The sequence below is a fragment of the Oncorhynchus nerka genome, linkage group LG11, assembly GCF_034236695.1.
Source record: "Oncorhynchus nerka isolate Pitt River linkage group LG11, Oner_Uvic_2.0, whole genome shotgun sequence".
NCBI lineage: Eukaryota > Metazoa > Chordata > Actinopteri > Salmoniformes > Salmonidae > Oncorhynchus > Oncorhynchus nerka.
Window position 1 is genome coordinate 67,307,580 of NC_088406.1, and position 14,934 is coordinate 67,322,513.

Genomic DNA, 14,934 nt, shown 5'->3' on the forward strand with positions numbered 1-14,934 from the left:
TCTAGGGTGTCAATAATGCCATTTCGGTTATGAATCAAAAACAAAGGTTCTGTAATATTAACAGTGAAATAAAGAATTGTCGAGACCAAATAAAATGTTCAATTTCAACTTAATTTTTGGGGAAAATGGTCAGTTACTTGATAAAAGTGCAAGGGCCACGACTGTGTGTGTTGATTAAATAATTAAGTACCGAAAGTTTTATCAAGTAACTGACCATTTTCCCCAAAAATTAAGTTGAAATGGACTTATAAGGGAAACTCAGTCCCTGCAATGATACAAAAACAACCAAGTCAGTCAGCACAGTCAAATTCGTATTTCATTTCAACAAAATGGTAATTTACTCGCATAACTTTTACGTACGGTACTTTTATTGCACAAAACGATACAAGTAGATGAACTTTTCTCACTATGGTACCATTGGACCTTTTCTGTAAATCTGGAACCCTTACTTTGATAAAATGAATTTCAGAATACTTTGGAAAAGGTTCAACATTACAAGGCACCATCCTGATCTCACTATAACACCACCAGTATCAACCTAAAGGGACTAAGTTTGACATTCTTCATTAGTGAAGCATCTTTACTAGACACCATCACACCATCCAGCACCATATCATCTACTCTGCCTCATCATACACATTCTTTCCTCAGTTCAATCAAATTTCAATCAAATGCATTCATAAAGCCCTTTATACATCAGCAGAAACCCAGACTAAAACCCCAAACAGCAAGCAATGCAGATGTAGAAGCACAGTGGCTAGGAAAAACTCAGTCCTCTTCTGGCAGTGCTGGGTGGAGTTTACCTCATCCAGTTCCCTACTAAATCCAAAAGGAACAGAATTAACTACAAACACACTAACTAGTACTATATGTTACTATACTCTATACATGGACCTGAGGTATCTCCTCTCTGAGAACCCGCAGTGTGTACAGGCGAACGGTCTCTCTGCCATATGGACCTTCAGGTGCATCTTCAGCTGGTGCTGGTGGGAAAACCTCTTCTCACACTGGGGCAGCTTCAGGATTTCTCCCCTGTGTGGACACTCTGGTGCCTCTTCAGGTTGAACAAGTGTGAAAAACTGGCCCGGCAAAGGTGGCAATTGAATGGTTTCTCCCCTGTGTGGACCCTCTGGTGCCTCTTCAGGCTGAACGAGTGTGAAAAACTGGCCCAGCACAGGTGGCAGCCGAATGGTTTCTCCCCCGTGTGCATCCTCTGGTGGATCTCCACCTGTTTGGGGAAACTGAAGGCTTTCCCACAGAACGAACACGGGAAACACTTATCTTTGGCGATGCCACCTTTACTGATTCCATCTCTACTACTGTCATTTGTCAATGGGCTTGTGTAGGTATTTAGTGTTGAGGCACTGGCATTGTCTAAGGTCTGGTTTAACATTAGGAGACTGTGAGGAGGACGAAGGCCAGGGAGTGTCTGTGTTGTTGCAGGGTCCATGTTCCAGTTGATAGATCCTATAGAAGGCAGGCTGAAGGCAGCACCTGTTAGAGGGTTAACCTGAGGCGCCATCAGTCTCTCTGAATCACAACTATAGGAGCAGGACGGAGCATCGCTAGCCGAGTCTGTGGCTGTTCTCATACAGACACCTCCCCGTCCCCGCAGACCAAATCTACGCCTCGCCCTGGTCTCAGCCGGTCTGTTGTCATGAAGACTAAGTTCAGCTGTTGTTTTGTATTCGACCGTCTGTTTCTGGTTGTGGTTAACAGTGTTGTTCCCCAGCCCAGAATTAAGGACGCTGTTCCATCCATTGACCTCCACTATGTCGCATCTGGTCCTGGCATGCTCAATGATGTTGTCCCCTGGGCTCTTGGCTGCACTGGCCTGGGTATCCAAGATGGTTGCCCAGTCTCCTCTGTTAGCCTCCAGCCAACCACCTGCAGGAAGAGGTTAGAAAATAGACATTACAAACATGGCAGAGAAAACTCTACATATGGAGTGTTTTTTAGTCAATTACATGGTCAAGTTCATACATTGTGTTTTTGTTGTATGTAAACATAAGTTGTATTGATTTCATTGTATGAATGAAGAAAATTAAGACAAAATAGTCAGGTGCATCGCTATTCCCATTGAAGATGTAGTACTGTATGTAGGCTATATGTATTTCTCCCTTACCTTGCTCCCCCATCTTTAGTCCACTCAGCAGATCAATGCTCTCTGGTCCGTCTTCTATGGTCTCCTCTTTGACCAGCAGCAGATCAGGCTTCCCATCCTCCATGTCTACTGACTGTAAGAAATACAGAGAGAAGTTGTTGGATCAAGACATCTGATATGAGCACCCTGCTATGGAGCATCTTCTGATTGGGCTATGAGTACAATGCATACATGTTAGTTGATTTGATACTATACAAATGGTTGAATAATTCAATGGCAGGGTCCCACACTTAAGACAAAATGAATTAAGACCTGACCTAATACCATTCAGACAGTAGTTCAGTGGGCTCACCTCAGTGAGACTGTATGTGGTCCTGTGCTGCTCAGCTGGTTCCTCTGTGGGTTCAGGAGGAGGTGTAGTCTGGTTGTCGTCCATGGCCATGTTCCCCTCAGGGTTCACCAGACCTTCCTCACACCCCTCCTCCTTCATGAGCGGCACCTCTGGACCCTCCTCCTCCTGGAAGAGACAGGTGATACAGATTACACAGACATACACTCCCTCAGGTACGTAAACACAGGTAATAACACACTTTCAACATGGAGTGTTTACCCATCCACACTATGTTTGAGTCCTATACTGTAGTTACAGAATGACTTAATTGTTGTTAAACTCATCCTGGTGGACATAAATATGATGTGGGTAAATATGAGTCATCACCAGTCAAACCTGACTCAACTATATTGAAGTGCACAGTAGGTGTTTGTTAGTGTGTGGGTACAGTGCAGTGAAGGCTTATGAGGGGAGAACAGCTCGTAATAATGTCTGGAATGGAGTAAATGGAATGGTTTCAAAGACATGGTTTTCATACCATTCCATTCACTCTATTCCATCCATTAAACTCCATTCAAGCCATTATTGTGAGCCGTTCTTCCCTCAGCAGCCTCCACTGTTACGATTCCTTCTGAAAGTATTCATACACCTTGACTTCCACATTTTGTTATTTTACAGACTAAATTTAAAATTGATTAAAATAGAGATGTTTGGGGTCACTGGCCTACATACAATACCCCATAATGTCAATGTGGAATTATGTTTTTTTAATTTTTAATTTTGACAAATTAATAAAAAATGAAAAGCTGAAAATTCTTGAGTCAATAAGTTTTCAACCTCTGACTTTAAGACACATAGTTTAATGGGTGTGATAGGAGAACAGAGGATGGATCAACAACATTGTAGTTACTCCACAATACTAACCTCTTTGACAGAGTGAAAAGAAGGAAGCCTGTACAGAATAAAAAATATTACAAAACGTGCATCGTTTGCAACAAGGCACTAAAATAGTACTGAAAAAAAAAGTGACAAAGCAATGAACTTTTTGTCCTGAATACAAAGGGTTATGTTTGGAGCAAATCCAATACAACACATTACTGAGTACCACTCCCCATATTTTCAAGCATAGTGGTGGCTGCATCGTATTATGGGTATGCTTGTAATCATTAAGGACTGGGGAGTTTTTCAGGATAAAAAATAAACATAATGGAGCTAAGCACAGGCAAAATCCTAGAGGAAAACCTGGATCAGTTTGCTTTCCACCAGATACTGGGAGAATTCATCTTTCTGCAGGACAATAACCTAAAACACAAGGACAAATCTACACTGGAGTTGCTTACCAAGAAGACCGCAAATTTTCCTGAGTGGCCAAGTTACAATTTTGACTTAAATCTGCTTGAAAATCTATGGCAAGACCTGAAAATGGTTGTCTAGCAATGATCAACAACCAATTTGACAGGGATTGAAGATGATTGTTTAAAATAAATTGGCCAAATGTTGCACAATCCAGGTGTGGAAAGCTCTTTGAGACTTACTCAAAGATTCACAGATGTAATTGCTATTAAAGGTGATTCTAACCTGTATAGACTCAGATAATGTTTTATTTTTCATGATTTAAAAAAAAATATATTGTATAGTTTTTCTTCCACTTTTTTTGTAGATCATTGACGAAAAATTACAATTAAATCCATTTTAATCCCACTTCGTAACAAAACGGAAAAAATTGGCCTTATGAAATCCACACATATATGTCTTAAAAAATGTCCATGAACTTGATTAACTGCATTCATTTTCTCATTAAAAGTGTCTTTGGGGAAAAAAAGAAGTTAGTTGAATAGAAGTAGTGAAGTAGGCATTCGTGAACATAATATAGCCCACACAATACAAACACAATATGTAACAGATGTTTTATATCTGAATGCAATATTCTACCTAGGAATATTCAACACTGAAATCTGTTAATTCAACGTTTGATCCAAACATCAGAAGATATCGTGTGGAATGGCTTCTATGTTATAGAGTGGAATGTTTTTTTCTGCTGGTGTATCCTGAGGTAGGTCCTCTCAGAACCTCTTCCTGCAGTGTGTACAGGTAGGGCTGTGGCGGTCATGAAAATGTGTCAGCCGTTAACTGTCACGCAGAGTGACCACCGGTCTCAAGGTTATTGACCATGCATTAATATAAATACGGTTGGCATCTCCGGGTTTCCACGCATACAAGCCGCTGATGCGCGCCTTTGGAACATCTACAATTAATATATGGATTACAAATCTATTTAATATACACCATCACAATAGCTGGTGTTAAGAAACATGATATGAAGAAAATGTATTTCAGAAGAACAGGATTTCATATTGAGTCGGCCTACTGTATATTACCGATCTGGGAGTGCTATGCCAATAGCAGAAAATATATGCTTAATTCCTATGCAATTAGTTTATATGACGTTATAGTTACAAGAATATAAGTGTACATTGATTAATACAATAGAAGGGATATTTTTCTCTAACGATTGCCGAGCGAGTGCGCAAATGGACCGGCTTTTCTGTGTCGAGTGTAAAAAGTGATCATTTGTAACATGTCCTATATGCTTCATTTCGAGTTATTTGGCAACTTTAGTTGTGAGACAAACCTAATTAGAAATCAAAACAAATGGGTTGCATGATGTAACTATTGATGATTTTAAAAAGTTGCAAAAAAGGCATGCGCTGTTTCTTGCCTAGACTGTACGTACTGCTCATTAGTCTCTCATTCACAAGTGATAATATTCTCTCCCATCAGACTACTCTCAATTTATAAGGTGTTATACTTTATACTAAATAATATGTGTGAAATTAGTTTAGAATAGGCCATTATCAGCTGCATGGGCATGCCATCCGTATGCACTCGACAGTGTCGATGAAATACGAACGCTATAATAGGTGTGTTGTAAAAAGGACCAGCTCCTGACACGCATCATTTATTCATCACGAATAAGATTTATTTGATTTCATTCTTCATTAATGTAACCACAATGTTCAGTTGAAATGGCTCACATTTGCATGCACCAACAGTAGGGACATCTTTATACACACACACGAAAGTATTCAACCCCCTTGGGATTTTTCCTATTTGGTTACCTTACACCCTGGAATTAAAATTGGGGGTTTGTATAATTTGATTTACACAACATGCCTACCACTTCGAAGATGCAACATATTTTTTTGTCAAATAAACAAGAAGTAACACAAAACTGAACTTGAGCGTGCATAACCATTCACCCCCCCAAAAGTCAATACTTTGTCGATTACATCTTCAAGTCTCTTGGGGCATGTCTCTATAAGCTTGGCACATCTAGCCACTGGGATTTTTGCCCATTCTTCAAAGCAAAACTGCTCCAGCTCATTCAAGTTGGATGGGTTCCAGTGGTGCACAGCGATCTTTAAGTCATACCACAGATTCTCAATTGGATTGAGGTCTGGACTTTGACTAGGCCATTCCAATACATTTAAATGTTTCCCCTTAAATCACTCAAGTGTTGCTTTAGCAGTATGCTTATGGTAATTGTCCTGCTGGAAGGTGAACCTCTGTCCCAGTCACAAATCTCTGGAAGACTGAAACAGGTTTCCCTCAAGAATTTCCCTGTGTTTAGCACCACCCATAATTTCTTCAATTCTGACCAGTTTCCCAGTCTCTGCCGATGGAAAAACATCCCCACAGCATGATGCGGCTACCACCATGCTTCACTGTAGGGATGGTGTACTCGGGGTGATGAGAGGTGTTGGGTTTGCGACAGACAGCGTTTTCCTTGATGGCCAAAAAGCACAATTTTAGTCTCATCTGACCAGTGTACCTTCTTCCATATGTTTGGGGTGTCTCCCACATGCTTTTTGGCCATTTAAGCAATGGCTTTTTTTCTGGCTACTCTTCAATAAAGCCCAGCTCTGTGGAGTTTCCAGGTTAAAGTGGTCCTACGGACAGATACTCCAATCTCTGCTGTGGAGCTTTGCAGCTCCTTCAGGGTTATCTTTGTTGCCTCTCTGATTAATGCCCTCCTTACCTGGTCCGTGAGTTTCAGTGGGAGGCCCTCTCTTGGAAGGTTTGTTGTGGTGCCATATTCTTTACATTTTTTTAAATAATGAATTTAATGGTGCTCCTTGGGATGTTCAAAGTTTGGAACTTTTTTTGCTGATGCTCCAGATACTCAACTAGTCTAAAGGCCAGTTTTATTGCTTATTTAAATCAGAACAACAGTTTTCAGCTGTGCTAGCATAATTGTAAAAGGGTTTTCTAATGATCAATTATCCTTTTAAAATGATAAATGTGGATTAGCTAACACAATGTGCAATTGGAACACAGGAGTGATGGTTGCTGATAATGGGCCTCTGTACACCTATGTAGATATTGCATAAAAAAACACGCAGATTCCAGCTACAATAGTCATTTACAACGTCTACACTGTATTTCTGATCAATTTGATGTTATTTTAATTTAATGGACAAAAAATGTGCTTTTCTTTCAAAAACAAGGACATTTCTAAGTGACCCCAAACTTTGGAACGGTAGTGTGTGTGATATATATATATATATATATATAAATATAGATAGACTGAGGCCCAGTCTCCGAAGGGAGGGGATCATGCTCTGCTTCAGTATGTCACAGTACATGTTGGCATTCATGGTTCCCTCAATGAACTGTAGCTCCCCAGTGCCGGCAGCACTCATGCAGACCCAGACCATGACACTCCCACCACCATGCTTGACTGTAGGCAAGACACATTTGTCTTAGTACTCCTCACTTGGTTGCCGCCACACACGCTTGACACCATCTGAACCAAATAAGTTCATCTTGGTCTCATCAGACCACAGGACATGGTTCCAGTAATCCATGTCCTTAGTCTGCTTGTGTTCAGCAAACTGTTTGCAGGCTTTCTTGCGCAACATCTTTAGAAGAGGCTTCCTTCTGGGACGACAGCCATGCAGACCAATTTGATGCAGTGTACAGCGTATGGTCTGAGCACTGACAGGCTGACCCCCCACCCCTTCAACCTCTGCAGCAATGCTGGCAGCACTCATACGTCCATTTCCCAAAGACAACCTCTGGATATGATGCTGAGCACGTGCACTCAACTTCTTTGGTCGACCATGGCGAGGCCTGTTCTGAGTGGAACCTGTCCAGTTAAACCGCTGTATGGTCTTGGCCATCGTGCTGCAGCTCAGTTTCAGGGTCTTGGCAATCTTCTTATAGCCCAGGCCATCTTTATGTAGAGTAACATTTTTTTTTCAGATCCTCAGAGAGTTCTTTGCCATGAGGTGCCATGTTGAACTTCCAGTGACCAGTCAGTATGAGGGAGTGTGAGAGCGATAACACCAAATTTAACACACCTGCTCCCCATTCACACCTGAGACCTTGTAACACTAACGAGTCACATGACACCGGGGAGGGAAATGGCTAATTGGGCCCAATTTGGACATTTTCACTTAGGGGTGTACTCACTTTTGTTGCCAGCGGTTTAGACATTAATGGCTGTGTGTTGAGTTATTTTGAGGGGACAGCAAATTTACACTGTTAAACAAGCTGTACATTCACTACTTTACATTGTAGAAAAGTGTCCTTTCTTCAGTGTTGTCACATGAAAAGATATACTCATATTTACAAAAATGTGAGGGGTGTACTCACTTTAGTGACATACTGTATATGTGGATTTGGGCTAATTCACCATCTGAGGAAGTGGAAACTCAAAATGCATTAGCTAGAAAACTAAATATAATATGCTGATAGATTAATCAATTACACAGCTAACTAACAGTTCAAGTAGTTAGTTAACAGTTAATGTAATGTCCTGAACACTTTTCAGCATGCCCAATGATGTCTATAGGCCTATGCAATTACTCCGCCCCGTATAAGATATATCTCAAAGCTATAGCCTATGAGACACTTCATTTAAAAAAGGTGCTCCAGCTGTCCAAATTGAGAAATAAATATAAAACCTACAGAAAGCTGAGACTCTCCTGCCTCCCGAGTGGCGCAGCGGTCTAAGGCACTGCATCGCAGACTCTGGTTCGATCCCAGACTGTGTCACCGCCGGCCGTGACCGGGAGACCCATGAAGCGGCGCACAATTGGCCCAGCGTCGTCCAGGTTAGGGGAGGGTTTGGCCAGTTGGGATGTCCTTGTCCCATCTCGCTCTAGCGACTCCTTGTGGCGAGCCAGACGCCTGCAAGCCAACTTCGGTTGCCAGCTGTACGGTGTTTCCTCCGACACATTGGTGCGGCTGGCTTCCGGGTTAAGCGAACAGTGTGTCAAGAAGCAGTACGGCTTGGCAGGTTGTGTTTCGGAGGACGCATGGCTCTCGACCATCACCTCATCCGAGTCCGTATGGGAGTTGCAGCGATGGGACAAAACTACTAATTAGGTATCACAAAATTGGGGAGAAAAAGTGGTAAAAAGCACAAAGACATCTGAGACCCTCTTCTTTCCAACAGTCACAACAAAAGGCCTATTTGCATGATTTTCCCACAACTGCCATTTGAAATGTTGCAATCACAATGCATTTCTCTCCCTCCCCTTTCACCCACTTGGAGTGCAGAGAGAGAGAGTGCGGTTTGGAGGATGGATCAGACATTTCAGATTATAACAGCAAGTCTATGTCAATATAAAAATGTGGAACTTGAAACCGAATTACTCTAGTCAAATTCCACGTGAACGTAGAGTCATGGTAACTGGGCTACTCAAACTGCGCTCTGTAAACGGATGGTGCTGATGGGCGTTAGTAGCCTACCAAACTTGCTAACAGCCATCAAGATGCTAATGACCTGGTACTCAACGCTCTATTGTCCCTCAAATCACTCTGCGCAGAGATAGAGAGCATGGTTTGGAGGATGGATGAGACGTTTCAGATAATAGCAGCAAGTCTATTTCAATATAAAAATGTGGAACTTGAAAGTCATGGTCAATACACCTGTATTTTCAGAATACAACACACATGTATTCCTGCTATTGCGACCCCTGCAGATTATTCAAATTCAATCATATAGTGTTTTTGATGCGATTTTCAAATGCATTAGCATTGATGTCAGAGTGATTTGAGGGACAATAGAGTGTTGAGTACCATGCAATTAGCGTCTTGATGGCCGTTAGCAAGTTTGGTAGGCTACTCACGCCCATCAGCAACACTAATTTACAGAGTGCAGTTTGAGTAGCTCAGTTACCATGACTCAACGGTCACGTGGAATTTGACTACAGTGATGCGGCGTGGCGGTATTACGGTCACCGTAACAGCCCTCCCTACACACAGGGGAACGGCCTCTCTCCTGTGTGGACCTTCAGGTGCATCTTCAGCTGGTGCTGGTGGGAGAATCTCTTTTCACACTGTGGGCAGCTATAGGATTTCTCCCCTGTGTGGACCCTCTGATGCCTCTTCAGGTTGCAAGCCTGGGCAAAGCGCATGTGACACTGGGTACAGCTGAAGGGTTTCTCCCCTGTGTGGACCCTCTGGTGGATCTCCACCTTCTGGGGGCGGCTGAAGCCTTTGTTACAGAACATGCAGAGGAACCGTTTCTCTTTACCTGATGTTGCTCTCCGTCCCTGAGTCTGGGCTCTAGACCTGTCGTTGGAGTTCAATACCTGATCGAAAATGACTCGGCCGTGTGAATCGGAAGGTACCATCGACGTGGACACTGGGTTGCGATCCCTGAGTGGGTGTAAAGGGGAGTGGGTTGCGACATTTGGATTTGTCTGTAAGCTTTCCCTGTAGTCTAAGAAGTCACTGGTGTTGCCCTGCGAGTGTCCTTCTCCTAAGTGAGTCTCATCTGCATTCCATGTCAGAGGAGTGTCGCCTTCCACTTTCACTTCATCTGCAACTATACCCTCCCCTTTCTTATCAAGGCATCCATCAGAGTATACACTACTACTGTACCGGTTCCAGTCCCCTCTCAATGGATTAGTCTGTGTATCTAAGCCGATAGGCATGTCACCAGGTATCATCTCTGCAGTGTATGAACAGGACGGATCGTTGCCAGTCTGTAACGTGTCACCTGAGTCCTGATGGGACAGAACCGTCCTTGGGCTTGTGTTACCGTAAAGTAAATACTCTGAGTTTGGAGCAGGAGGACAGCCCAGTCGGTCCAGCCCCGTTAAAGTCTCTGTATCTGTCTCTGACTTGAGGACGGCGTTCAGCGTTCCACTGACCTCCGTGATGTTTCGTCGGGTAATGGGTGGCGCTGGGGCGGTGGTGGGGTCCTCTGTGGCTACAGGGGGCGCTCCAGCCGTTCCAGTATAGTGGCATCTGCTGTGCCGTGGGTCCTCCTCTTCTTGAGACCTCTCCAGCTTGACCTCAGGACCTGCAGCCTCTGCATCCTGACACAAGAAGAGGGGAGATTAGAATTTGGATAACACTCATGTACCGGTAATAATGTCTCTACAACATCCGCAGAGTACGACCCTGCCTCACACAGGAAGCGGCGCAGGTCCTAATCCAGGCACTTGTCATCTCCCGTCTGGATTACTGCAACTCGCTGTTGGCTGGGCTCCCTGCCTGTGCCATTAAACCCCTACAACTCATCCAGAACGCCGCAGCCCGTCTGGTGTTCAACCTTCCCAAGTTCTCTCACGTCACCCCGCTCCTCCGCTCCCTCCACTGGCTTCCAGCTGAAGCTCGCATCCGCTACAAGACCATGGTGCTTGCCTACGGAGCTGTGAGGGGAACGGCACCTCAGTACCTCCAGGCTCTGATCAGGCCCTACACCCAAACAAGGGCACTGCGTTCATCCACCTCTGGCCTGCTCGCCTCCCTACCACTGAGGAAGTACAGTTCCCGCGCAGCCCAGTCAAAACTGTTCGCTGCTCTGGCCCCCCAATGGTGGAACAAACTCCCTCACGACGCCAGGACAGCGGAGTCAATCACCACCTTCCGGAGACACCTGAAACCCCACCTCTTTCAGGAATACCTAGGATAGGATAAAGTAATCCTTCTCACCCCCCTTAAAAGATTTAGATGCACTATTGTAAAGTGGCTGTTCCACTGGAGGTCATAAGGTGAATGCACCAATTTGTAAGTCGCTCTGGATAAGAGCGTCTGCTAAATGACTTAAATGTAAATGTAAATGTTGGGAAGTCTCAGAAGCTCCCCTATGGTAGATAAATTAGGATGTACATGTAAGCAAGTGAATAGCTGAGGGGAGCCTTTCTGAAATAAACTGGCCACATTTGATGTACTCTCATTTTGATGTAATACTATTACACTAACCTCTATCACGATAACGTGCTGGGTTGAGGTTCCACCCCCCTCATCAACAGTGATTGGTTGGTCATCTCTACATGTATTGTGTCCCGCTGGCTTCACAAAGCTCCTGTGGCCTCCAGTAAGATGTCCTTCAACTGAGACAGTGATTGGGGGAAAAGAGGTGGTTAGGTTAGGTACCATCAATGCTCAACACCATGTTGTACACTATTGACAGTTTTGACACTGTCTAGAATTGGCAAGGATGTAAGGAAACACTTAAAATAACTTCTTGATACACTATTTGTAATCAGTAGATAATGTTCCATGCATCACATTGTTTTCAAAAGGTAAATAATAGTAAATGCAGTAAATCAAGAAAATGATAGTGTCTTTGTGCAAGATGTCTAAATAAATCAGGGGAATTATTGCATACAATCCAAAAACTGACCAAGACGCAATTCTGGTTAACCAAATGTGGTTAACGCATTTAAAGTCACATATGCGCAGAGGGGAAAGGACGACCTTCTGCAAAATAAACCTCTTGCCTTTCTTTCTTTAAAACAATAATTTATTGAAGTAAACATTTTACAATCATAAATATTTCATATAAATACAATTCAAGTTTCACATCAATACATTTTAGTTCATAATTACATAACGTGATTTACAGATTTTATAGTGTCCGTGGTAGTTTTTGGAATCCATCTTATTTCTTATTTTTAGTTCTGTTTTGATTATTATAATTTTTTTAATTGAACAAAATATTATTTCATAGTGATAATGCATCTTGTCTTCCAAAATTTACTGTTCATAACGTATATTATTGTCCACCATAATTCTTTAGTAGAGTCATCCATGTGAGTATCGAAGACACCATGAAAGACAGACTTGGGATTTATACATACAGTACAAGTCAAAAGTTTGGACACACCTACTTATTCAAGGGTTTTTCTTTATTTTTACTATTTTCTACATTGTAGAATAATAGTGAAGACATCAAAACTATGAAATAACACATATGGAATCATGTAGTAACCAAAACAAGTGTTAAACAAAACTCTTTAAACAAAAAGATTCTTCAAAGTATCCACCATTTGCCTTGATGACAGTTTGCATACTCTTGGCATTCTCTCAACCAGCTTCATGAGGAATACTTTTCCAACAGTCTTGAAGGAGTTCCCAAATATGCTGAGCATTTGTTGGCTGCTTTTCCTTCACTCCCCTATCCAACCTCAACCCAATTTAGTTAGTTTGGAATGAGTTGGACCGCGGGTCCAACTCATTCCAAACTAACTAAATTGGGTTGAGGTTGGATGATTGTGGAGTTCAGGTCATCTGATGCAGCACTACATCACTCTCCTTCTTGATCAAATAGCCATTGCACAGCCTGGAGGTGTGTGTTGGGTCATTGTCCTGTTGAAAAACCCACTAAGCACAAACCAGATGGGATGGTGTATCACTGCAGAATGCTGTGGTAGCCATGCTGGTTAAGTGTGCCTTGAATTCTAAATAAATCACTGACAGTGTCACCAGCAAAGCACCAGCATATCATCACACCAGCTCCCCCTCCATGCTTCATGGTGGGAACCACACATGCGGAGATAATCCGTTCACCTACTCTGCGTCTCAAAGACACGGTGGTTGGAACCAATCATCTCAAATTTAGACATCAGACCAAAGGACAGATTTTCACGGGCCTAATGTCCATTGCTTGTGTTTCTTGGCCCAAGAAAGTATCTTATTATTATTGGTGTCCTTTAGTAGTGGTTTCTTTGTAGAAATTCAACAAAGGCCTGATTCACACAGTTCTCCTCTGAACAGCTGATGTTGAGATGTGTCTGTTACTTGAACTCTGTTAAGCATTTATTTGGGCTACAATCTGAGATGCAGTTAACTCTAGTGAACGTATCCTCTGCAGCAGAGGTAACTGGGTCTTCCCTTCCTGTTGCGGTCCTCATGAGAGGCAGTTTCATCATAGCACTTGATGGATTTTACGACTGCACTTGAAGAAATGTTCAAAGTTCTTGAAAGTTCTTACTTATTTGAGCTGTTCTTGCCATAATATGGACTTGGTATTTTACCAAATAGGGCTATCTTCTGTATAACACCCCTACCTGTATAACACAACTGGTTGGCTCAAATGAAAGAAATTCCACAAATTAACCAAGCACATCTGTTAATTGAAATGTATTCCAGGTGACTACCTCATGAGGCTGGTTGAGAGAATGCCAAGAGTGTGCAAAGCTGTCATCAAGGCAAAAGGGGGCTACTTTGAAGAATATCAAATATATTTTGATTTGTTTTGATGTCTTCACCATTATTCTACAATGTAGAAAATATTGCAAATAAATAAAAACCCTTGAATGAGTAGGTGTCCAAACTTGACAGGTACTGTACATTTTCTGACAACTGTGCAACGTAAGTTTCAAAATGTGTATTTAAATGTATGAAATTGACTGAGATACCAGATCCTTGGATTCCGTAATCGTATTAAAATCCCCACATATAATTACGGAATTTACCACACATAAATAGCCCCTTATGTACCTCTTGCGGTTCCTCTGTATCTGTCGAGGATCTTGACACTTCTGGGACGACTGGCGAGGACGCGCTCTCGCATTGTCTTGTCAGCGCGGTCCCGTGGCACCTTCAGTTCCAGTAGCTGTAGTTTCCTCTGCAATGCCCTGTTTTCTTTTTGTCTTTGAGTTATTTCCAAACGAAACACCGCGTAGTCGTCGTCTACGAGCTTACAGACCTCTGCCACGGCTGCATTCGCTAGCACCTCCATAATGGAGGCTATTTGAGTGTGAAAAACCATACAGTCAGCCATTGTTAGAGGCTAGCTACCTATAGCGTTACCTAGATAACATCAACCTAACCTTTCTCCAACGCGAATAAAATAGTACCTGGGGTAAGTATGTGATGCTATGCAGGGTTTTAATAAACGTCTAAATAACAACAATAAAAACGATAACGTAAAAATTGTTCTTGGTTACTGTTCACTTCCGTTTAAATGGTCTTCTTCATGTGGTTTTCCGGCCGACTAGACGCTTTGTTGCGTTTTGCTGCCTTTCACAGGTCAGAGATTGAATTGCACATTTTGTTCACGAAAAAAGGGCACCACCATCTAACCCTACATATTTCCCATCATAGGCTGTCGGCCTGGGAGGCTGGAACCCCTTCTCTCAAAACCCTGTATAGTTATTTTGCACTCAAATCTGACACCCAAAAACTTTTCTGCTGCTGCTACTACCAAACCTATCTTCTGGGATTTCTTCTACATCTGTGTGGTACAATT

The 14,934-nt window shown here is 42.6% G+C and overlaps 1 protein-coding gene across 1 annotated transcript; it reads right to left on the reverse strand.

Annotated features, from left to right (window-relative positions):
- Nucleotides 1-346: 346 nt before the first annotated feature.
- Nucleotides 347-14,674, reverse strand: LOC115137426 (zinc finger E-box-binding homeobox protein zag-1-like). The gene is made up of 6 exons (XM_029673745.2): nt 14,184-14,674; nt 11,661-11,791; nt 10,604-10,771; nt 2,457-2,621; nt 2,126-2,237; nt 347-1,887 (listed from the first exon to the last, which is right to left on the reverse strand). The coding sequence occupies exons 1-6, from the start codon at nt 14,464-14,466 to the stop codon at nt 1,019-1,021; spliced, it is 1,728 nt and encodes a 575-aa protein (XP_029529605.2). The 5' UTR covers nt 14,467-14,674; the 3' UTR covers nt 347-1,018.
- Between the last annotated feature and the right edge of the window lie 260 nt (nt 14,675-14,934).